Source organism: Garra rufa, chromosome 15, assembly GCF_049309525.1.
Source record: "Garra rufa chromosome 15, GarRuf1.0, whole genome shotgun sequence".
NCBI classification, from domain to species: Eukaryota; Metazoa; Chordata; class Actinopteri; order Cypriniformes; family Cyprinidae; genus Garra; species Garra rufa.
This window is the reverse complement of record NC_133375.1, coordinates 21,045,601-21,072,140: the sequence shown is the minus strand read 5'-3', so window position 1 is coordinate 21,072,140 and position 26,540 is coordinate 21,045,601. Positions and strand designations below refer to the sequence as shown.

At 34.3% G+C, this 26,540-nt stretch overlaps 1 protein-coding gene across 1 annotated transcript in view; it reads left to right on the top strand.

Moving 5' to 3' along the window:
- grid2 (glutamate receptor, ionotropic, delta 2) overlaps positions 1-26,540 on the top strand; it is a 640,517-nt gene that overhangs the window by 426,885 nt on the left and 187,092 nt on the right. The window contains exon 9 of the mRNA XM_073819480.1: positions 18,425-18,526. Within this exon, the coding sequence (XP_073675581.1) occupies positions 18,425-18,526 (102 nt within the window). The remainder of the gene's footprint in view (positions 1-18,424; positions 18,527-26,540) is intronic.

Below are 26,540 nucleotides of genomic sequence, written 5' to 3'. Positions count from 1 at the left end.
CGCAGGTGGGGGTTCTAGGTCAGACCCCCAGTGTGCCCTCCTGCCGTCTTCCAGTAGAATTACAGCATGTAAACCCTAGGATTACCGCAGACAGTGCCGTTTAGACTCTCCATGCCTCTGCGGATCAGCACATTCCCATGTTCCCACTCCAGGCGGATTAACACAACCCGGCGAGTCTATAGTGTCCTCACCTCTCCATACCTGAGTGCCTGGACTTGCCAGTTGTTTCTCTCACCTTCTTTCTCTCACTCGCTCTCATTTTTCCTCTTTCTTCAGAGTCTGAAGCTTTGATCACCGCAGGCTCCTCTGCTGCCTGCTGGTAATTACCAGGTGCTGATGAAGCCGTCAGAAAAAACCCTAGTGTGTGCCACAGGTGCTGTGTCTGCTTTACTAAAGGTCAAGCAAAGGTGTGAAAGCGCCAAGTGTTTTTATTGAAAAAAGCTGAGAGTACTGTTGATTCAACGCCAGCTCTGAAACTCAGACATGAGAAGTGTCATATGTCAGGTGGATTCATAAAAGAGAAACACGGCTGTTGATTCCATAATCTTCAATGTAACGCCCAAAGCTATTATCTGTGCTGGACAAAAAGGCAAGAATCGTGTGTCCTTCCAGCCCTCGAAATTCTTCTGTGATGAAAGTGTTTTTAATTTCAGAATTGTGTTATTTTTTTTTGTTGATATAATATATATACACTACCAGTCAAAAGTTTTTGAACAGTAAGATGTTTAATGTTTTTTAAAAGAAGTCTCTTCTACTTACCAAGCCTGCATTTATTTGATCCAAAATACAGCAGAAGGAATAATATTGTGAAATATTTTTTACAATTTAAAATAACTGCTTTCTATTTAAATATATTCCATTCCATTTAGCTGTTTTCAACATAGTACTAATAATAATAAATGGTTCTTGAGCAGCAAATCAGAATATTAGAATGATTTCTGAAGGATTGTGACTGGGGTAATGATGCAAAACATTTAACCCTGAAATTAAATAGCATTTTAAAATGTATTCAAATAGAAAACAGTTATTCTAAATATTAAAAATATTTAAATATTTTACTGTTTTTGCTGTACTTTGGATCAAACAAATGCAGGCTTGGTGAGCAGAAGATACTTTTTTAAAACACATTACAAATCTTGCTGTTCAAAAAAAAAAGTATAGTATTTATTTTATTCATTTTTTAACAAGGTAAAGTTTTCCAAATGTAATAATCATTAATTGGTCATTCGTTTTCAGTTTTTTTTTTCTTTCTTTCTTTTTTATTTAAGTAATTTCTACCTTAAACTAATTTTTCAAAGATATTTAATATTATTTATCATTTTCCCCAAACCCATATGACTTTATTTATTCTGCTGATTTTCTGAAGAATATCCTAGCTGCTTTTTTCTGTTTAATGAAAGTCAATGAGGTCTGGCCCTGCCAAGCTTTAAAAAAGGATGCAAAATCACCATAAAAGTGGTTCTGTAATTCATATTAATTTTTGGCTGAACTGTCCCTTTAAATCACATACATCTTTAATCATTACTTAATGCTCCTCATGCTTGTAATTTTATTTTATGTGAAGCAAAAAAGAGAAAACATTGACAATAAGATGTCAAACTAACAAATGCTGACCATCCCCGTCCATCCCTGTAGTAAGGCTAATTAAAATGCATCTTGGAATCAGGGTCAGTGCTCTTTCCAGGTGCTTCCTCCGGGGAGAGATGGAGCATCACGCCACAGTTAGACAGCAAAAGCTCACGACAGCGTTCCCTCGTGAAAAAGCGCTTAACAATCCACAGCCTGAAATATTCAACAGGGCCACATCATTATCTGCTGGCAGGAAGTGAGGCTACATCATACAGGCTTTATGATGTGGGCTAATCCCATATACAGAACGTTTCCTCATGACTGAATTAGCGTGTCCCTGAAAGCCCACCGCCTCAGGCTTTGAGCAGCGGATAAAGAGAGGATGCAGGGACCTGGGGTCAGGATCCTGCAAGTCTTTTGGGCTTTCCCAGGTCAGCCGCCTCATAATGCTTTTTTGGGGCAGGACTTAAGGTCAGCATCAACTTTAAAACTGATTTAAATATAAAAGAGAGAGGCATTTACTGTTATTCATGTCTGTTTGTCTGTCGCTCCCTTGCTTTCCCTGGGAGGCATGTTGTTGGAGAAGGTTGAGTCAGTCCACACTCTGTCAATGTCTTAATAGGATGAGGGGGAAGTATTTCACAGTTGCCCTATATATTGCTGAAGGCGATGATAGTCTGTACCCAGCTCTAATTTTTACTGTGGCGGTAAAGTCCTGGGTTTTGTCAAGAGCCAAGTTATATCAGATATATACTGGTTTAAACATCAAATCCAAGCACATTTTTATGCATGTACAGGCAGAATCAGATGAAGATACTATCAAAATTTCAACAAAGCGCATTTTTTTTTCCATTTTGCTCTGTTAGTTTTGTGTCATTCTATTCATGAACTTTCTACTCATAATTCATTGACTGTTTTAAGATACTTCTAAATGATTTAATATTATTTCTTTGTAGATATTTATTTTTCTGCATAGAATATTGTTATTCATTACTTGCTTCAGGCAAAAAAGATTTGAATAAATCAAAATAAAACAATATACTATTTGATATTTTTTATTATATACAGAGCCCTTCACTAATATTGGCACCCTTGGAAAATATAAAGAAAAGTGGGTAACACTTTACAATAAGGTTCATTAGTTAACCATATTAGTTAACATGAACTAATAATGAACTGGACTTATACAGCATTTATTAATCTTTGTTAATGTTCATTTCAACATTTACTAATACATTATTAAATTTTGTTAACATTAGTTAATGCAGTGTGAACTAACATGAACAAACAACGAATTTTTTTGAATTTTTTGTATTTCCGTTAACTAACGTTAATGAAGATTAGTAAATACATTAACAAATGTATTGCTCATGGTTAGTTCATGTTAGTTAATACATTAACTAATGTTTAACTAATGAACCTTATTGTAAAGTGTTACCGAAAAGGGTCTGTGAAAATACATTTTCGTTGTTTGTCTTTTTGATGTTTTATTTAAAAAAAATCCTAACTTTCATTGAAGGAAAACAATTGAAAGTGAGGGGAAAATCTCATTATGAAATAATGCATGTTGGTCACAATTATTGGCACTCCCAGAAATTCTATGAGTAAAAACTCTCTGAAGTATATTTCCATTTATAATTACATTTTCTTTTAGCACAATAATTAAGAAGTTCCAACCAACTAAATATGTTACAAATCTGTTGAGTGGCCTAAGACTCTCCAAGGATCACAGCTGGAGAATTGCATAGATTTGTTGAGTCGTACGGTCAAAAAGCCTAAATAAACCTGCGTTGCTTGTCTTTTTGATGTTTCATTCAAAAAATTAAAAATAATCCTAACTTTTTACTGAAGAAAAACAATTGAAAGTGAGGGGGAAATCTCATTATAATGATATAATGAAAAAATGCATGTTGGTCACAATTATTGGCACCCCCATAAAATCTTTATGAAGTATATTCCCATTCATAATTACATTTTCTTTTAGCACACCAGGGACACTAGGAGCATGAGATTGTCCAGCCATAACTTTCTGTTTGCCAGGATTATAAATATGAGGAACACAAAGGCCAAATTTCATCCATCACAAGGAATAAAACCAAAGATAATAGTTCTGATGTGCAGAACAAGGTAGTTGATTGTTGTTCTCGCCATCAGGGCAATAATTAAGATGTTCCAATCAACTAAAGATGTTACAAATCTGTTGAGTGGCCAAAGACTCTCCAAGGATCACAGCTGCAGAAATGCAGAGATTTGTTGAGTCGTAGGGTCAAAAATCCTAAATAAATCTGTGTTGCTTGTCTTTTTGATGTTTCATTCAAAAAATTTAAAATAATCATATCTTTCATTAAAGAAAAACAATTGAAAGGGAGAGGGAAATATCATTATGAAATTCCCATGTTGGTCACAATTATTGGCACCCCCAGAAAATCTCTCTGAAGTATATTCCCATTCATAATTACTTTTCTTTTAGCACACCAGGGTCACTAGGAGCATGAGATTGTCCAGCCATAACATCCTGTTTGTCAGGATTATAAATATGAGGAACACAAAGGCCAACTTCACTTAATCATCCATCACAAGGAATAAAACCAAAGATAATAGTTCTGATGTGCAGAACAAGGTAGTTGATTGTTGTTCAGGGCAATAATTAAGAAGTTCCAATCAACTAAAGATGTTACAAATCTGTTGAGTGGCCAAAGACTCCCAAAGGATCACAGCTGGAGAATTGCAGAGATTTGTTGAGCCTTGGGGTCAGAAAGCCTAATAATAATAACAATTAAATAAAAATAAAATCAAACAGCCCCTACATCACAACATGCTGTTCAAAAGAGTTTTAAGAAAAATCCTCCACACTCATCCAAAAACAAACTCCAGCATATTCAGTTGTCAGACACGACTGGAACTTCAAACGGGACTGGCTTCTATGGTCAGATGAAACTAAAAAAAAAAAAGAGATTTTTGGCAGCAAACCCACCAGATGGGATGAAAAATTAAATATACTGCTGGATCTTTAATGTTATGGGCCTATTTTTCTACCGGAGGTCCTGGACATCTTGTTCAAACACATTGCATCATGAATTCTGTCAAAGACCAATAGATAAAAAATCTAAACCTGACTGCCTCTGTTAAAAATCTTATAAAGGGCTGTGGTTGGAAATTCCAGCAGGACAGTGATCCAAAAAAAAAAAAAAAATTTCAAAATCAAAATCAACAGAAAAATAGGTCACTTAGCACAAACTGAGGGTTCTGCCATGGCTGTGCCAGTTCCCTAACCTGCAGCCTAAAGAAAATGAGTGGGGTGAACTGAAGAGAAGGAGCACCAGCATGGAGCATGAAATCTGATGGATCTGGATTGGTTCTATATAAAGGAATGGACTCCGATGTCTTGTCAGATGTTCTCCAAACTCATCAGGCATTATAGGAGAAAACTCAAAGCTTTTTCTTACCTTGGGAAAAGGACACTGTAGTAAAGGTGCCAATAATTGTGGCCAACATCAACTAGAGACAAACATTAATTTCATAATGAGATTGTCCCCCCATTTTATGTTGTTTTACTTCAATGAAGAGGTTTTTTTTTTTTTTTTACCAAGGGTGCCAATATTAATGGAGGGAACTGTAGTTTATAATATAAATAAGCTTCAAATAAAATGTTTGATATAACACATAATGCTAATAAACTATGAAGAAGTATAGATTATAATAACACAATATTTGTTATAATGTACATCTGTTTATTTCACCTGTATTTATGTGAAGTTTGCAGAATGTTGTGTCTTGGATAGAAAAACATAATTTAGATTTGGCCTTTTACAAACAGACAGTCTTTTGGCCAAGACAGTGAATACAAATTTGTCTTTATTTTTTTACAACCTTTTTTTTCTCTGATAATTAAATTTCAGAGAAATAATTTTTAATAATGCTTTCTGTAAGCTTAAACATGGCCTTTCTGGGAACTTCAAAAACTAATTAGTGTATGCAGTGGATACTTCAGGTGATGAATGTTTGACTTTAGTGCAGTTATACTGAAAAACACAGGCTTACAATTGTTCAGTCTCAATTTAGAATTGTTTTTAATCTATTGTATGAACTAATTGACTTTGTTCACAAAGCTTTATTAAAATGGCGCGCGCGTTCACCTCTCTGAAGCCCGGTGCTGTGTCTGAAGATTAAATATTTAATAGATTGGCTTTAGTCCAGCATTTCAGTCAAATTCATTATTGTTTATCAAATCATTAGTTCAAATGAATATTTCATTTGAACTGATAATTGTGTTTACAAAACTCTTTTAATCGGAAACATACTTTCATTATTTTTTTCACTTTGTAATTATTTTACGAATGTGTTTGCAAGCATCAGTAATTGTCAATCTGAATTTACTCACAGCAGTTTTACTCTCCATAGTTTAATTATAGTTTATCTCAGGTAAACCAGAATAACCTCTGACATAACCATATCTTAATTCAATTAACAAAAGAAGGTCTGTTTGTCTGTAGGAAAACATCTACAGTCACATAAAAACAGCAGTTTATAATTCATATTTTCCAAATTATATGTCTTCACTGGAAAGGTTTGTTGTAAGTGTTAAATGGAGTTTGTTAGTGAATAAATTACAAAATACCATCAGTGGCGCATTTCATGGACGAAAATCTATGAAATGCATTATTAGAGTTTTCCAAGGCTGCATGATATATTAAACTCATTTAAAATCATAATAAAGGATAATGCTATTATGAATTCACAAACGCTACAATTCAGTTCAATAAATACATGTGATACTAGTTTAATATATGCGCTTTAATTAGCCTATTTAAATGCGTTTAGGTTACGTACTTGCATCTCAGAGGCTCAGTTCACACACAGTTATCCTTTATATGCATAGAGCTTCACAAACTCCATCTCTGCATATTGCTGTGAGTTTGGGTTTATTGTAATGTTCACCTGGGAATGCAACATGCGCCATTTCATTAAATGTGTAAGGTAAATAATTTATAAACCTAAGCAAGCACAGGAGAATACATCCAATATCTTTCTGGATATGCTAACTGTTCATTTCAAAATAAAAGTTCAAACCCTCATTTTGAGTTTACATGTTTTGCAGTCCACATATTCAATAAATTACAGTGGCTGTAGCATTTCTGTCATAAATAAATAGCCAAATATTAAATATTAAGTGGATATTTGAAATAGATGTTGTTTAGTCAATATTAATATTCAACAAGGATTAATGCAAAACATACATTATTTATGTTGTTTATAGTACATTATGTATTTTAACACTTTTGTTTAATAAAACCATATGATTATTTGCTTTTGATAGTTTACTTGAACTAATATTGTCTCATTGCTATTATTTTATGCATTTTAAGTCATTTTAAAGCCAATGTTTGGCTTAGGTCTATTTAATTACCACAAAAAATAATAAGTGCTATTAGAATTATCATATTACTCAATTAATCGACAGATTAATTGATTACTAAAGTAATCGTTAGTGACAGCCCTAATATGGTCAAGCATAATAAGGCATTAATATGTACTTTATAAATACTCTAGTAAACATGCATTCAAATAAGCAACTAGTTAATAATGAAAATTAAAGTAAAATTAAAGTGTTACCAGTTAGTTTTTGGAATAGTTTGGTGACCTTGTGAAACAGTTCTTGCTTCCGACTAGATATACTGTATTATGTAAAAACATATTATCTCACACAATATTGCTTCTCAAGCATCTTACTTTAATGATGTTTCAATATTTTTGCTTGAAAGTGAGAAAAAATACTCATTAAGAAAAGGCCTATCTGCATGCGGGTGCAGACGATCTGCAGGTGTCATTAGGTCGGTTGTACAGAGAGAATGAGCTCAGTAGTTTCAGTCCATTTGTGTGTGATTTTATTCCGTTCACACAGCATCTGCCCAGCTAAGAGTGCAGACTGATCTTTGATGTACAGCCTGGAGCTCCTCACTCCTTTCAGCAGTCTCTAGCGTGCTGTGTCACAACCCTCCAGACTCCCAGCCTTAATTCTGCTTTAGTTTAGCACACACACAGAGAAAATGTTACTTTATTGAACATTTGTACATGTCTTGTACTTCATTTCCATGGGGGCGGTTGTGGTACACGTCAGTGTGGTTTCTCTTGAACGAAACAGAATAGACTTCAAACCTAAAGGGACTTTGCCTTAGCTGAATCTTTTTCTCTCATTAGACAACCTCATTATCAGACATTGATGTGTTTGTGGGTAAAATTCAATTCACACCATTGATAGAAACCAACAGACCGCCTGGTACTTCAGATGTCAGCTGTGTTAGAGGTAGAGTGAAGGCATCTGCTAATGGATTCTTTCTACTGCTTGGACAGTCAGTTCTTATGTTATAGAAAATATTCTGTTTATGTTACATTTTTTTTTTTTTTTCAAAACCATTGATATTATGGAAGCCCCTTTGCCCCAATGAATATTTTTTATAAAGGTAATCACAACTTTTTATCTCGCAATTCTGACTTTTTTTTCAGATTGTGAGTAAAAAAAGTCAGAATTGCGAGATTTAAACCCACAATTCTGAGAAAATTGCATGATATAAACTCACAGTTCTGACTTTATTGTGATATAAACTTGCAAATGCGAGTAAAAAGTCATAATTGCAGGATTTAAAACCTGCAATTCTGAGAAATAAAGTCGCACTTCTGAGAAATAGTCAGATATAAACTCATAGTTGTGACTTTTTTTTTCTCTAAATTGTGTGGAATAATCTCAAAATTCTGAGAAAAAAGTCAGGACTGTGAGATAAAAACTCGTAATTGCGAGTAAAAAAAAGTCAGAATTACGAGATTTAAACCCGTAATTCTGAGAAATTAAGTCGCAATCTTGAGAAATATTAAGAGATATAAACTCATAGTTGACTTTTTTTCTCCAAATTGCGAAGTTGAAAATCACAATTCTGAGAAAAAAAAAAAAAAAAACAGAATTGCGAGATATAAACTTGCAATTCTGAGAAATAAAGTCAGAACTGAGATAAAAACTTGCAGTTCTGATTTTTTTCTTAGAATTGCAAGATGTAAACTTAAAAAAAGTCAGAATTGCAAACCCACAATTTAAACCCACAATTCTGAGAAAAAAAGTCAGGATTGTGGGATATAAACTTTTTTTCTCCAAATTGCAAGACTGAAACTCACAATTCTGAGAAAAGAAAGTCAGATTTGAGAGATATAAACTAAGAAATAAAATTGTAATTCTAAGAAATAGTTTTAATTTATATCATACAATTCTTAGAAAAAATTCAGAACTGCGAGGTATAAACTCACAGTTCTGACCCTTTTTCTTAGAATTGCATGATATAAACTCGCAACTGTGAGAAATAGTCACAATTCTCACTTTATTTCTCACAATTATGAGTTTATATCATGCCATTCTTACTTTTAACTAGCAATTGTTCGTTTATATCTGTAACTGCAGGACTCGACGACAGCGTTGATAGATCCAAACGCGAGCTTTATTACAGATCGTTGTCAAGACAGGCAGGGTCAAATACCAGCCGGGTATTTACCAAATTTACCGTGCTAAGCTTCTGATGTTAAATTTATAACTCAGTGTTTATAGAAGATAGCATGTCCTATGACCATAAAATGTAACCTCATTTGACTCTTGAAGGAGGTCTTTGGGCGTAATTGTAAGTTTGCTGCAAAATTAAAGCCTGCTCATTTATATTTGACAGCACAACCACACGTCTGCCAGCATATTGAGGTGTTTTTGAAATATGCATGCAGAGATGCTCGGGATGACTTTGATTTAAGGAGACTGTCACGATGACGCTGTTTCTGTGGTCAAATAAGCATGTGTAGGCAGTCATACTTTGGCCATTTGCATGACAGGTGCTGCTTTGCATCGTCAGCGTTTTGTTTCTGTCGATTGATTTCCAAACTACTTGCGAGGTACTGTTTACAAATTGCCTGAGGCAGGGCTCTATTGATATGACCCGGCCTGCAATATGTTAGTATAGCGATACGTCCCATAAGGTCCCAGTGGAGCGTCCTGGCGAGGAAGGGCATAACTGCTAAAATTAATTGCTAGACACAGTTGCTAATCCTGTGAACATGGAGGCAGTGAGGTGGAGAACTCAACAGAAGTGCAGGTCAGTATAGGCAGTATGTTAAGTGCTTGGATGGTGTGATTTTAATTGAAAAAGCAAACATGCTTTTATAAAATGCTAAAAATTTGATGTTTTTGCTGGCCCTGTCAGACTAGTTGTTCTGATTTATACTTGCGCTGATAATATTTATACTGTATGTATGTGATATAAACTTGATATAAACAATAATATTTCACAATATTACAGTATTTTTAATCAAATAAGCACAGCCTTGATGATATATATATCATCAAGGCTGTGCTTATTTGATTAAAAATACAGAAAACACTGTAATATTGTGAAATATTATTGCAATTTAAAATAGTGTTTTTCTATTTCATTATACTTTAAAATAGAATTTATGATGCAAAGCTGGATTTTCAGCATCATTACTTCAATCTTCAGTGTCACATGATCCTTCAGAAATCGTTCTAATATGCTGATTTATTATCAATGTTGAAAACAGTGCTGCTTAATATATATATATATATATATATTTGGAACCTGTGATACCTTTGTCAGGATTCTTTGATGAATAAAACCTTAAAAAAAAACAGCATTTACTTCAAATAGAAATCTTTTGTAACAATATACACTACCATTCAAAGTTTGGGGCCAGTAATTTTCTTTCTTTCTTTCTTTCTTTAAAAGAAATGGTAACACTTTACAATAAGGTTCATTAGTTAACATTAGTTAACCATATTAGTTAACATGAACATGAACTAATAATGAACTGGACTTATACAGCATTTATTAATCTTTGTTAATGTTAATTTCAACATTTACTAATACATTATTAAAATTTTGTTAACATTAGTTAATGCAGTGTGAACTAACATGAACAAACAATGAACAACTGTATTTCCGTTAACTAACGTTAATAAAGATTAGTAAATGCATTAACAAATGTATTGCTCATGGTTAGTTCATGTTAGTTAATACATTTAACTAATGAACCTTATTGTAAAGTGTTACCAAAGAAATTAATACTTTTATTCAGCAAGGATGGTTTAAATTTGATAAAAAGTGATAGTATAGACTTATATTGTTAGAAAAAAATTTATATTTTGAATAAATGCTGTTCTTTTTAACTTTTTATTCATCAAAGAATCCTGAAAAAAACTATTACAGGATCCAAAAAAATATTAAGCAGCACAGCTGTTTCCAACATTGATAATAAAAGTAATAAATCAGTATATTAACCTTTTTCTGAAGGATCATGTGATGCTGAAGACTGGAGTAATGGCTAATGAAAATTCAGCTTTACATCACAGAAATAAATTATGTTTTAAAGTTTATTAAAATAAACTGTTATTTTGGATTACAATATTTTTTCACAATATTTCTTTTTTTCTGTATTATTTGATCCAATAATTGGAACGTTGATGAGCATAAGAGACTTTTTTAAAAAACATTAAAAAATCTTACTGATCGCAAACTTTTGAGCAGCAGTGTATATGTATAAATAGTTTTATACAGAAAAAGTTACAAGTAACTTACACACACTACCATTTTAAACTTTGGGGTCGGTAAGATGTTTTTCGAAAAACATCTCTTATTCTCATCAAGGCTGTATTTAAATATTCAAATATACATTAAAAACATTAATATAGTGAAATATTATTACATTGTAAAATATATTTTCATACATTTAATGTATGTATTTTGTTCATGTGAGGGAAAAGCTCAATTTTGTGACGTGATCCTTCAGAAATCATACTAATATGCTGGTTTGGTGCTTAAGCAACATTTATTATTATTATTATCAGTGTTGCAAATGGTTATGCTTTTAGTAATTTCTTTAAAAAAATAGTACTACAAATAGTACAGTTAGCTAGTATCTGTTGTTAATTTCCAATAATAAAAATAACAATTTAATAACTTAATAGTTGAATTACAATTTGATAATAAAATATTATTTAAACCATATTTTATTTATGTTATATTGTATTTAAGGGTATTTTTCTTTTATTTTCACAGGGTAGTGTGTCTGTTTCAGGCTTTTAAAGGGATAGTTCAAATAAAAATGATAATTCTGTCATTTACTCATACTTATGTTGTTCCAAACCCATCTGACTTCCTTCTTTTTCTGCTTTTGAATCATATGAGGGTAAGTAAATGATGAAAATTTTAATTTTAGGGTGAACTCTCCCTTTAAGAGTGGCGGGCGGTAAATAGTAGGAGCAAAATGATTACGGCGAGCTTTGTGGTGGTGGTCTTGGCTTTGACTTTCCTCTTCCTTGCACTACAACAAAGTGCCACATCATCATCCTGAGACGTTATCGAATCCATGGCGTTACCAGCTGCGAGGTTACTCATATCCACGCATCACCTTTGAAACTGTCTGCTAACTCTGGCTCTGCGGCAGAGTGGCGGCAGTCGCATCTGATCAAGGTGAACAGATCCGTGCGTGAAGTGCAAAAACGGCGAGAGCAGTCGGCGATGCGCCCGCTCACAAAATGGGAATGTGCAGAATAGCGCGAGGCATTATGGGATGCTAATGGTGTCATTCTCTTGCCAGAGAGCCTGGAGAGGCCCGCTTGTTTCTATTCCGCAGAGGGAAATGAGCTCTTATCTGTCCCTCTGAAGATAAGAGACAGACCTCTCTCTCTCTCTCACCCCTTTTCTGTTTCTGTTTTTTCAGACTTGAAATTTACAGTACTGTCTCTCTGGATGAGGCAGCTCACCCCAACTGTTGGATGACAAACATTGTACTGCTAGTTTGAGATTCAGCATGCAAAACAAATTTTGTATGACAGAAGCGCTTCCTGTCTAGCCGTGGCCTCCGAAATACCCCTGCTAAAGCTGTTGAAACTACACACTAAGCAACCAAAGATTGGCAGTTGTGCTCCTGCTATTGTGACAATGGTACCTCCTAGAATATACTCTGCTTTGAACGTTACTACGTTGGCCTTGTGTGTTTCTCACCGTTCCCAGAAGTGAACACGATGAGCGACGAGTCCAGAGGTCGATGGATGTGTCGATTCATGCTGACGCACTCAGCAGCAGCGATTCAGCAATACGGCCTCATGTTTTCCCACGGTGGATAATATTTTATCGATTAGACGAGGCTTGAAATTTCTCACAGGCATTTAGCATGCCTCGCTTGCTGTAAATATAGCTGTTATGAGTTTACGTAGACGTGCTCAAGAAGACCTTTATCGGATATTACGGATTCTCCCTCCACGGCCAGTGCCGGGGTTTTATATTACATTGTTTCGCAATCAAAACATAATTACCGATTTTTAGACTCACATTTGCTTTGGATCTGCTTTCCAGGGCCGCTCTTCAAACCCACTCTATTCCTTGAGATCAATACGAAGACACTTAAAAGCATAGCAGTGTCCTTAACCACAAAAAGGTTCATTTTAATTAATGGAGCTTTGCGAATCAATCAATCATACATCATAAAAACATTCCACCTGCTCCCGCAGGATAGGAAATGGACTGATAATAAATGTTTAATGGCTGAAAGTGAAGGTTGATTGTCTATTGAATTATGCCATTTTATAAATACATCTGAGTAAAAGAGACAGAAACCGTATTCTTTATCGCTTTTATTTGCACCAGATGCCAATCTATATGGACAGACATTTTAGACGATTTAGAGTCTCATGTTTTATAAACATAGACATACAGTTCAAGTGAATTACTTTATATATGGCTTGAATTAGTGAATGAATAGCTTGAATTTATGATCATGAGTCAGACTCGTCCTTCCTTATGTGATCAGATCTGTTTGAATTGCTTTCAACCTGTTGAAAGTGTCTGTCTGGTTAGCTTGACTAAAAAGGAAACATTAGTTCTGTTGCAGACCCTGAGCTTTGTTTATAGAAAACATTTTAAGGCATTACAGGTCAGTCCAAAATATTGATACCTTATTATCATATATTCTTATGAATATCAGGCTAAATTTAACTAATTTTGTCTTCTGGAAAACATGTAAGTATCTTCTATAGCCGTTGAAGGGCAAATGAAAAATTAATGAAAAATTAATGAAAAAAGTACTGCAAAATAAGAAAAATGTACACATCTCCATTCTGTTCAAAAGCTTTCACCCCCTTGCTTTTAATGCATGGTTTCCTTCTGGAGCATCAGTGAGCGTTTGAACCTTCTGTAATAGTTGCATATGAGTCCCTCAGTTGTCTGTCTGACAAGGTGGATCTGTAAATCATAGAGTCATTGTTGGAAAGGGTTCAAATACTCAAAAATGCTGGAAAATCAAAGAATTTGTGGGACCTGAAGGATTTTTCTGAAGAACAGCAGGCAGTTCAGGACAAACAAGGGACTCATGAACAACTATCACTAAACAAAAAAGCACAGCTGTGGATCATTCAGGTAACAACACAGTATTAAGAATCAAGGGGGTGTAAACTTTTGAACCGGGTCATTTTTATAAATTCAACTATTATTTTCTCTTGTGGATTATATGTAAACATCTTTTATGTGAAATATCTTATTCAAATCAGTTCTAAATAAAAAAATATCATGCATTTTGTATGATCCCTCTTGTTTTGGTAAAATAAGTAACATTTTGCAGATTCTGAAAGAGGGGTGTAAACTTTTGACCTCAGCTGTATATATCATATATACATCTTATATAGCCTATATAGCCTTCCTAATCTCAAACGGCACTGCGACAAGCTCAATAAAAAAAAAAAATGTAAAAAAAAAAAATCCAACATGGTGGACCGGATTAAAGGGATAGTTCAACCAAAAATGAAAATTACCCCATGATTTACTCACCCTCAAGCCATCCCGGGTGTATATGACTTCCTTCTTTCAGATTAATACAATCAGAGTTATATTAAAAATGTCCTGGCTCTTTCAAACTTTATAATGGCAATGAATAGGTGTTGAGATTTTTGAGTTTGAAGTGTTTGCATCCATCATAAAAAGTGCTCCACACGGCTCCATCTGAAGTGAATCGATGCATTTGTGTAAGAAAAAAATCCATATTTAAAACGTTCTAAACCGTAGTCTTTAACTTTCGCTAACTGTCGTGCACACATATGTGACCCTGGACCACAAAACCAGTCTTAAGTCGCTGGGGTATATTTGTAGCAATAGCCAAAAATACATTGTATGGGTCAAAATTATTGATTTTTCTTTTATGCCAAAAATCATTAGGAAATTAAGTAAAGATCATGTTCCATGAAGATTTTTTGTAAAATCCTTACTATAAATATATCAAAATGTAATTTTTGATTAGTAATATGCATTGTTAAGAACTTAATTTGGAGAACTTTAAAGGTGATTTTCTCAGTATTTAGATTTTTTGCACCCTCAGATTCCAGATTTTCAAATAGATGTATCTCGGCCAAATATTGTCCTATCCTAACAAACCATACATCAATAGAAAGCTTATTTATTGAGCTTTCATATGATGTATACATCTCAGTTTTGTAAAATTTAACCTTATGACTGGTTTTGTGGTCCAGAGTCACATATATGAGAGAGTGCCATTCCAGTGGATGACGTTGGTGAACGCAGTGACAAATGTGGAAATGCTGGGGAAAGAGCAAAACAAAACACCGGTCAGAAATTAAAAGTACAAAAAGGATTTGTGAAGAAGCCTGTGGATACTGTTTGGGCCACACAATCAGTCAGTGGATTTCGATATAAGCCAAGAGGAGAAAGGTCATTCGCTGGAATGCCACTTTCTCATTTACTCGTGTACGTCATTTAGTGAAAGCTAGAGATTATGGTTTATAAAGTTTTAAATATAGGTATTTTTCTCATACAAACACATCACTTCACTTCAGAATGCCTTTGTTAACGTCCTGGAGTCATGTGGAGTTTTTTCTATGATAGATGGATGCACTTTATTGGACTTCAAAATCTTAACCACCATTTACTGCCATCATAAAGCTTGGAAGAGCTAGGTTTTAGAACTGCACTTTTGGCTCTGGGTATATTGAATTTCTGTATTTATATTCTAACCTGACATGACTACCTGGATGATGATAAACCACTAAGGCAAGAATATCTACGATAAGAATGAATAAACTCAAAGGTTACTATACAAACTTTAAGGCGGCTTGATATTAAACGATATTGATTCTCGAGTCACGTCAAAAAAAAAAAAAAAAAATACACACAAATTTACACACAAGTACCTCTTCCAGCCCATTAATATTTTAGATGATTTGATTACATAATGATGGTAGACTGGTACTTCAGACAGATTTGATAAGAATGATCTTAAAATGGCTGCCTTGGGTAAAAGAAAAGAAAAGGCCCCAGTGCCTCTGAAGTGGATAGTTATGTAAAGGCTCTGTCATCGCAGCCTCCATGGGATGGCGTGTACCCTGTCTAATCCCAGTCTAAATATTATGCTAATGACTAGCCGGAGCCCACGATAACACGACTCATAGTGTGCAGTGATATGTTAAGTTGACGTGTTTCAGACCTCTCTTGTGAATGAAGGTGAGCTTCATTTCCTCCAAGATCCAAAGAGAGGATTTTTTTTTTAATGTTGTTTTGGTGGCATGTTTATGAATGCATAAAGGATGACATTTGTATTGCACGGACGAAGCGTGACATTTGTATTGGTACAAAACCAGCCATTCAAGTCTATATGGCACTTTATTGTTCCACATATATTTTTTGTTGCAGTTTGTATTCTGTCATAAGAGTACTTTCATGGGAAACTTCAAAAGCATCAAAGTCTTTTACATTCCCGCCCTCCGATCCCCTTCATATCGTGTTTTGATTGAGCAGGAAAATCATTTTCCAACAGTCTCTTGCAGGGAACTCAGGAATTTTTGATCTCTGCAGAGAGGATTTTTTTTTTCCACAGGTAGCTTGATGCACTTCAGGAAGTATTGCTTTCTTCTCAACGCTGTTGTTTTATTGGCCAAATAAATCAATAGTTGTTTTCTGTTGTTATCCGACTCGAGAGGAAAATGAGCACAGTAGGGCAACAAATTGTTTGTTTATGCGGCACACATTAGCTAAGTGTAATTAGAGTTTGGTGAACAGATTTGTGTTTGGGTATTAAAGCATAGCCCTAAATTACTCGTCTAAATAATGATTGTTTGCTCCTTGCTGTGTTTCTATGTAAAAACTTGATTTTTGTTGCTTGTGTGTGTGTGTGTGCTCTTGTTGCATTGTATTAATAATTGATTTTCATATTGTTTTTTAGTTGTTCTAACTCATGATTGCTTAACGTTAACATATGAGGTATTCAGCAAATTTGGTGCTTCATATTTTGATTGCAACATTCTGTGGTTTAAATATAGCTAGAAACACAACATGAGCTGTGTCGCCAAGCATTGTTAGACTAAAATGTGTCGTGGCTTTTCAGAATAAATATTAACAATAACAGCACATGGAAAGGCCAGTGGATAAATCTATCGACTCGCTGACTGTATTCCAATCGGAGCAGCTGGTCTCATTAAATTCAGATGCAATTGGATGAGAAAATGGTTGCATCTTTGCATTGAATCCGGGGAGAGTTGAGTTCTAAGAGGACAGTGTATGGGGTTGCAAGCTTAACTAGCTATCAAACGACACCAAACAAACACATCAGAGACTTTTGTCACATGAAAGGAATGACATAAATATGTTGCATCTGTTCAAATCAAATTACTGTTTTTCACAAGAGACAGCAAAGATCAATTCAGTAATTCCCGGAGGAATATTTGAATGCTCAGAAGTTGCTCAGTAAAATGATCTGAATTAGTGGAAATTTCCATTATGTTTTGTCTCAGATTTTTCGTTTTAAATTCTGTGTTGAAAATAGAATATTAAAAAAATAGCATTGATAAGTATACTTATGCTTACCAAGGCTGCATTTATTTGATTAAATATACAATAAAAATAGTAATATGGTGAAATATTATTACAATTTTAAATAACTGTTTTTTATTTTGATATACTTTAAAATGTAATTTATTTCTGTGATGCAAAGCTGAAAGATTTCTATTTTAAATAAATAAATGCTGTTCTTTTTTTACTTTTTATTCATCAAAGAATATATATATATATATATATATATATATATATATATATATATATATATATAATAAATCAGCATACACTCTTAAAAATAAAGGTCCCAAAAAGGTGTTTATTTTTAAGAGTGTATTAGAATGATTTCTGAAGGATCATGTGACACTGAAGACTAGAGTAATGGTGGATGAATTTAAATTTTGCCATTACAAAAATAAATTAGATTTTAAATTATATTAAAATAGAAAACCACCATTTTAAATCACAATAGTGTTTCATAATATAATTTTCAGTATTTTTATCAAATAAATGGAACTTTGATGAGCATAAAAGACTTCTTTCAAAAACCTTAATTAATTCTTACTGATCCCAAACTTTTGAACGACAGTTAATGGTAGATACTTAATATGTTTTAAATCTTTTGTGTCATTGTAAATGTCTTTGATTAATTGAATGAGTCCTTGCTGAATAACTTGCATAACTAACAACAGTTTGAGGCATTTTTGAGATCTTTGAAACTTTTTTTAGGGAGAGAAAGTCCAAGCTTTGTCTGTTTAATCACCATTTAATATTATTGATGTATCCTGCAACTGTTGTTTACAAAGTTCAGATTTGTGGTTTTTCCTTTTTATCAGTAGATGAAAGCGAAAAAAGGAAAAGAAATCAGAACGAATCTCCCTGTGCTCTGAAATAAACTCATTTACGTGTAAAAATCTATAGCCTGTTAGTGCAATCAATACTTTTTTCTGTGAACTTACTGTGAACTTTCTGCATTTCTTTAGCTCGCCACTTGGGACCCCGTCCATGGACTGAACGGGACACTGACAGATCGAAAACTGGAAAACAACATGCGCGGGGTCGTCCTCCGGGTGGTCACTGTACTGGTACGTACCGTTACAGCTTTACCAGAAATGTCAAGTCAAGCGCTTTACATGCCATCTTACAGCTACAATACTTCTCATAACTATGAAGTTTTACAAGATGTCAGTTCTTTAATATTCACTGATGCTCAGAGATGTCTTTCCCTTTACCTCTCTAATATAAATGACATCAAACTGACTTAATTAGGACTTCCCATGTCTCAGAGTTCCTCTGTTTGACTGGACCTCATAAGGTCGAAGTAACCCCAGAGTAATCCATATTCATTTCAGAGAACTCCAGAGGTCTGTTCACATCAAGTCGCCCGTTTCTAAGTTCATTAAGAGTGAATTTTGGGGTGCGATGAACGTAGACCAGGGGAGCTGGGTTATATTGAGATTTGAGTTTTGCTATCTACCCTCCAGCGCTGATTTGAGTGAGTCCCTGGAGTTCTTTAAAGATTCAGAGGTTTAAATTCTTCATATCCCTGCTTTGAAGTCGGTCGGAGAAGAAAGCAGTGATGCTGCTTCTCTGCGTCTCTTATCTCTCGCTTTACCCCTCTTTTTTCCTTTATTCTGTGATTTCTCAGCGTGACAGAGTGCTCTGTGAATAACTTGCGTCCACAATCGCTAACAATGAGCAATCGGCGGAGGCTGTCGTGTTAATGTACTCCCCCTAGTGGTGGACGAGGCGGGGGACGAGAACTGTATGCACGCATGTGCATGTTGGCAAACTGTAGAGGACAAGGGTGTCACAGTTTAGAATTGAGAGCTGAAACATTGTGTGGCCCAAACAGTATCCACAGGCTTCTGTAAATATGGTATATTGTGTATCATCTTCACTCTTAAAAATAAAGGTTCTTCATTGGCATGGTTCCATGAAGAACCTTGAAAATCCATAGAACCTTTCAAATGCAGAAAAAGGATCTTTATAGTGAAAAACGGTTCTTTAGATGTTCAGTGATCTTCAAAATGGTTCTTTTAAAAACTGTTCACTGAAAGGTTCTTCAGGGAACCAAAAATTGTTCTCCTATGGCATCACCACAAAAACACCTCTTTGGAGGCTTTATTTTTTAGTGTTACTGGTCACTGACTGCATATTAAAATTACAGTAGATCAAATATTTCACAAATAAACAAACACACTAGTGCTTGGTGGATCTGTGGAATGTATAAAAGATGAGTGATGCAATTTTTATTAAGTCTAAATAAGTTTCCTAGCTCCAGTAATATTTGCAGACAGTGAACCAGTTGAACTCAAACTAAGTTACAATGATTTTTCTTGTGATTGAAGTGGAGAGTTTATGTAACGGTATTTATTTATTTATTTTTTTATTTGTCAACTAAAATATTATTTTTGTTGAAACAAAAAAATAGAGTAATACCTCTTTTTTTTTAAATAAATTTATCAAAAAAGGAGGAAGAAATGTTTATTTTCCCCCCAAAAAAACGAATTACTTAAGAGCAAAAAGTATTTTTAACAAATATCATGAATTATTAAATATAATTAAATTTAATAACCTTGCCTTGTCATAAAATGGTCTTTATCTTTTAAATATTTAAAAAAGACTTGTGTAGAATTTTTGATATCTGCAAGCCTTATTGCTTGATTCTGATTTATTTAAGGCCCTATAAAATCCATTTTATTTTTTCCCTAAATTCATTTTTTTTTCCATTTTATTTTGTCTGGATTCTGTTTAAAAAATATGAATCAAAAAGCATGTCCAGTGAATTGAAATCGTGAAACTTTATCAGCAATTTATTAAAAGTTTAACAAAAATAAATAAATTTAAGGCCATATGAAATATGTTTTTTTTTTCTCAAATTCAGTATCAATATGTTTTCCATTAATTTTCTGGTTTTCTTTAATAGTCAGAAACATCTGTAATTAGCTGATTTTATTTTATTTCTTTCTCTTTGTTTTCAGAAACACTAGTAAACCTGGTAAATCAATTCTGACCAATATTCCTTAAAAATAATGTTTTTATAATTATGTAGTAGTACTATCACTATCATATTTCTGTCACAGTTTCTTCAAGTTAAAACAAACTTTTATTTTGACGGGTTGCTGTGAAGACCTTTAAGTTTCTGTTTGTATATGATATGACAATAGAAACAGTAAAATGCTCATGAAATAACTCAGAGCAGTTCTAGAGATTATGTTTATGTGTTCATCTACTTATGAATATTAAAGCAGCGGAAGGCTGAAAGCATCTGCGCCATTCATTCCCACAGAGATGTTCACATTCATATTTAAGCAGCATTTTTGCGGCTTAGTATTCACAGACACTAGTCCATATCACGTTTTGATGTAAGTGTACTGACTTACTTTTAATCTATTCATCCAAAAATTGGCAAATTCCGTGACATTCTGTGTTATACTGTAAATTCCATTTTTCTGAGTGGATTTCACAATTCCATCTGCTTTTTTCTGCATCGCAGAAATCATAGGACCCTATTTATTGCTCAGATCCTTTTTTTATAATGTGGCCAATATCAAATTTAAGTATGAACTGTTCATGGTACTTAATTGACAGTTCTTAAAGTTCTTAAACATGGAAGACACTGAAATCAGTGCTTAACACGTTATAGGCCAATGTGCTTTGGAAGCGTATCAGTATTCACTATCTATTAAGAATAAAACACAACTTGTCTTATCCGTAACACTGGCACAGAATGTTCTGCTCAAAGACCCTGGGATAATAGGATGTCGACTTTTATTTGCTGTTCACAGTTTTTCCAGCCGGGCATTAATTTATCTTCTTTCCATAGAGACTAATTGAAGCTGTGATGTCTTAGAGTGCAAAATTGTAATTTCTAGTTCAAACATTGTATTAAAATCAGGATGAATCGAACAAAAATGAGAAAAGATAGACTGCCAGTGCAGTACCATAGAGCCTTGTGGTGAGACATATGGTTAGGGAGACGGGGAGCTTGGAACCATGGGATATGTTGTCGTTTGTAAAGTAAACCTTCAGGTGGATGGGGAAGGTGCACGCTCCCTGCTGGTGGCTGATGGAGCGCTCCCTTCGGTCTTACAACTAGTTGGTAGCGGCCCGCCGGCTCCTTGCAACTTAAACTCCCCGCTGCTCCCAGCCGCCCCAGTGGCAGGCATGTCAGGATACGCGACGTGCCAGCTCTGACAGCTCTTCACCAGTCTAAGAAATGCTGGTGCTGTTCCAAACACTAAAACTGACGGCGAATACACACACACATCTGCCGTGAAACCTTGCAGTCTCAATGCACCATGACACATGTTTTTGATTCACTCACCAGTGGATCATAGTCGCATGCATGAGAGAGTCTTAAAAATGTCTGTAGAAGATGGAAGAAGACTGAGTAGTATAGTAATAGTCAAGTTATATGAATTTTTAATTCAGTATATGAATTAATATGAATTATTAATGAATACATATATACTCAAATAGACAAACAAACATTTTGTAATAAATAGTGTAAATTACTAATTCATAAACATCATTGTGTTCTTTGGTAATAGCACAAGATTTTACAACCTAAACTAGCATTGTCATTAAAAGTTTACATGATCTTTTTTTTAGTTTTAAAATATGTTTAAAGAGATTTATTGATCTTGACAGGAGCCTACAGGGATCCTCTGTATGATATAATTTCCTGTTCTATGTTCCTGAACCGTAAGAGTTGATTTGGCAGGTTTTCAGATAGTGTTTTTTTTCTCTAGGAAAAAATGGTAACACTTTATTTTAAGGATCAGGAATTAGACAGTAATTAATGACTAATAACTGCATTTGTAAGTGACTAGTTATGGACTTGTATGCCATTACAAGCTATTTATAAGGCCTTTATTGGTTGCTGTCTTATTTTTGTCTTATAGACCCTTTATACTTGTTTCCGTCCTTACAGTGTATTAATTAGCTAAACATAAAACAAACTAATGGCTTGTATTGTGTGAATTACACACTTTATAAGTTCTCAATACACTATGTGAATGTGTAGCTTATAAGTATAAAATAAATATAGAATAGGCATTTCATCACAGACATTTCAATTAACAGAAAAACACTTTTACACAAAAGCACAGTCTTTCTAGCAGTTGTTCCATACTAACAAATGATTTAAAAACTAAATATTCCCCATTCCCTGAATTTATTAATAGCTAACAAGCAAATTTCTCACTAATACATTCAGTATTACTTCAGATCATGTTCCCCATTCTAAAGTAGAAAAGCGACATGAAAGTTTGCAGATGTGTCTCATCTGTAGTTTGTTCTCTTGTTGAACCATCAAACAATAAATTCTTCACTGCAATCTTTCATGTGTCTTTTCTACTTTAGAATAGGGAACATAATCTGAAGTAATACAGCATTTATTAGTGAGAAATGTGCTTGTTAGCTGTTAATAAATTAAGGGAATGGGGAATATTTTGTTTATTAATCATTTATTAGTATGGAACAACTGCTAGAAGACTGCTTTTGTGTAACTGTTTTTCAGCTAATTTAAATGTCTGATGAAAGTCCTATTCTATATTTATTTCATACTTATAAGCTACACATTCGCATAGTGTACTAAGAACTTATAAAGTTTGTAATTTGCAAATACAAGCTATTAGTTTGTTTTATGTTTAGTTAATTAGTACACTGCTTTGGACAGAAACAAATATAAAGGGTCTATAAGACCAACATAAGACAACAGCCAATAAAGGCCTTATATATAGCTTGTAATGGCATACAAGTCCATAACTAGTCATTTACAAATGCAGTTATTAGGCATTAATTACTGTCTAATTCCTGATCCTTAAAATAAAGTGTTACCGAAAAAATATTAAGCAGTATATCATGATCTTAATTAGATTTTTTGTTTTCCTTATCATGATATCAGGACATTTACATAATGTATAAATGCTTGGCTTTATGCTACCAATATGAAAACACATTTTGCAAAAAAATAGAAATGCTAAATTCACTAAATGTAGACGTTTTATGTAGTTTTTAATATTTTAATGGAATTGTTTACCCAAAAATGAAAATCTGCTTAAATGTACTCACCCTCAGGCCATCAAGACCTTGCAAAATGTTAATTATTTTACCAAAATGCATTTTAGTTTTTATTTAGTACTGACCTGAATAAGCTTTTTCACATAAAACACATTTACATATAGTCCACAAGAGAAAATAATAATAATAATTTATAAAAATGAGTCCCTTGTTTGTCCTGAACAGTTAAACTGCCTGCTTTTCTTCAGAAAAATCCAACAAATTCTTTGGTTTTTCAGCATTTTTGTGTATTTGAACCCTTCCAACAATGACTGTATGATTTTGAGATGATGATTTTTCCATCTTTAGGACAACAAAGGGACTCGTATGTAAAAAAAATGATGCATTAAGAGCCAGGGGAGTATAAATGTTTGAACAGAATGAAGATGTGTAAATGTTTCTTATTTTGCCTAAATATCATATTTTTTTCATTTAGTGTACTGCCCTCAGAAGCTACAGAAGATACTTACATGTTTCCCAGAAGACGAAATAAGTTCAATTTACCCTGATCTTCAAAATTCAAAAGTTTTCATCCCCAGCTCTTAATGCATTGTGTTTCCTTCTAAAGCATCTCTGAGCATTTGAACCATCTGTAATAGTTGCATATGAGTCCCTCAGTGTGAAAAGATGGATCTCAAAACCATGCAGTCATTGTTGGAAAGGGTTCAAATACACACAAATTCTGAAAAACCAAAGAATTTGTCGGATCTTAAGGATTTTTTTTCTGAAGAACAGCAGGCAGTTTAACTGTTTAGGACAAACAAGGGAGTCATTAACAAATATCACAAAAAAAAAAAAACAGCTGTGGGTCATTCAGGTAACAACACAATATTAAGAATCAAGCTTATGCAAACTTTTGAACACGGGCATTTTTATAATTTAAACTTTTATTTTCTCTTGTGGATGATATACATCTTTTATGTTAAATATCATATTCAGATCAGTACTAAATTTAAAAAAAAAAAGCATGCATTTTGTATGATCCCTCTTATTTTGCTAAAATAAATAACATTTTTTAGATTCTGCAAGGTGTATGTAAACTTTTGATCTCAACTGTAGATGAGTTTGTTTCTTTATTGGAACAGATTTAGAAAAATTAAGTAGTACATGACTTGCTCACCAATGGATCCTCTGCCGTGAAGTCCCAACATCTGATAAAAATACCACATGTAAGTAAACCATGGTTAAAACCTAAGTTCATATTCCAGAATAATGCTTTTTGTAGTGGAAAAGTCCTGTCTTAATAAATGCATTTACAAACACTGCAAGATGGATTACTTGTAAATTACTGTGAGGTTTTTATCAGCTGTTTAGACTCTCATTCTGACGGCACCCATTTACTGCAGAGGATCCGTTGGTGAGCAAGTAATTTAATGCTAAATTTCTCCAAATCTGTTTCAATAAACAAACAAACTCTTCTTTCTTGAATAGCCTGAGAGTGAGTAAATTGTCAGCAATTTTGGATGTGCAACAAATAGCGTCACCTTATCGATTCACATGCATACACGCAGCAACAATACTTACAGAATGATGTTAATGTTAGCAACATGCATCACCTGATCCATGCCTGCTATCGATTTTCATAGAAGCGGCAAAGATTGTCCACAAGATGCGTGTGAATTTGAATCACTGCATGTGTAGTTGTGTGGAAGGGATGGCCGTATAATGAGAGAGGGAATCGATGCAACATGGGTTGAACACTGGTGTGGGAAGCCGTACCCCTTCTGGGCCGGCTCAATAAGAGCAAGACTACATCTCAATGTAGATAAAAAACGACACTGGAGGAATCCTGTTAAAAGGGTCATTGTCACCGTGTGTTTGCCCCCAGTCTAAGTGCTAGGATATTCTTCAGATCGTGCTGATGGCCAATTGGGCCGGGAGAATCCGGCAGGGGTCTCGCACAGGCCCCTCAGAGGGAAATCTGATAGATGGCACCTCTTGGCTATAGTGCGAGTTGGCATGCATATCCTCACTTCCTCTAATAGCTTATTGAGCGAGGGGGGTCTGGTGAGGATTAGAAAGCGCTGGCTTAATGTGCAGGCTGCATGCAGTCAATAACGCTCCTTCCATGATAAATCTGCCTGACATATTCCCAGAAACACTTCAGACATCAATAGGGATTTGTTTAAGAGAATATGAAAAATAAACAGCGGGCTATTATTTTCACTGGGCCGCCGGTGCCACGCTAGTGTGGTATTGGATCGCGAAGATTCGTGAGCGGTGTTCACGGAGACTCTGGAAGGAGATGTTTGCCGTTTACATGATGGTTGGTCATTGGCCTTTAGGTAGCAGCTGTGTGTTGAATACAGCTATTCAGGCCTGTGAAAGCTCTTTGCTGAGTTGAGCTTCTCATGAAGTTCAACAAAAGCTTCTAGTTTGTGATTTTCTGTAAACTAGGAATTCAACTATACTAGTTTTTGGAAGTCTCTTCTCACCAAGTCTGTTCTCAAAAGCAGTATTGTGAAATATTTTTACTATTTAAAATAACTGCTTTCTAGTTGAATATATTTTACAAAATAAGTTTTTTTAAAATGTAAGCTTTTGATCCATTTCTGTTCCAAACTGTCATTTTTTTCTGTAGAAATGCCAAATGTCATTTATTTTTGCTTTTTTATTTCTTTATTTTGCATTTAGACTAAAATATATAAGCCTTTATTCGCTGATAAGGGCAGGGAGGTTTTTCCACGAAATAAGGACCTGTTCCTCACACAGATTATATGGCTTCAGAAGACCGTGAAGTTTTTTGCCCTTTTGGAGTTTTCAAAGTTGGCATGAACAGTAGTTCTATAAAAAGGAGTGTTTCATTTCTTTAAAATTCCTCCTTTTGTGTTCCATTTAAATGCTAACGTCATACAAGTTTGAAATGACATGAGACCTATTAAATGTCTCTGTTTAATTTAACTTTGTGTGTGTGTGTGTGTGTGAGTTTTGGTGGTGTTTTTGTTGTTCGGGAATCCCCGTTGACAAAAAAACAGCATATCCTGGTTAGGTAGGCTTTGAACCATGGCAGCTGGTTTAAGCTGGTCTTTA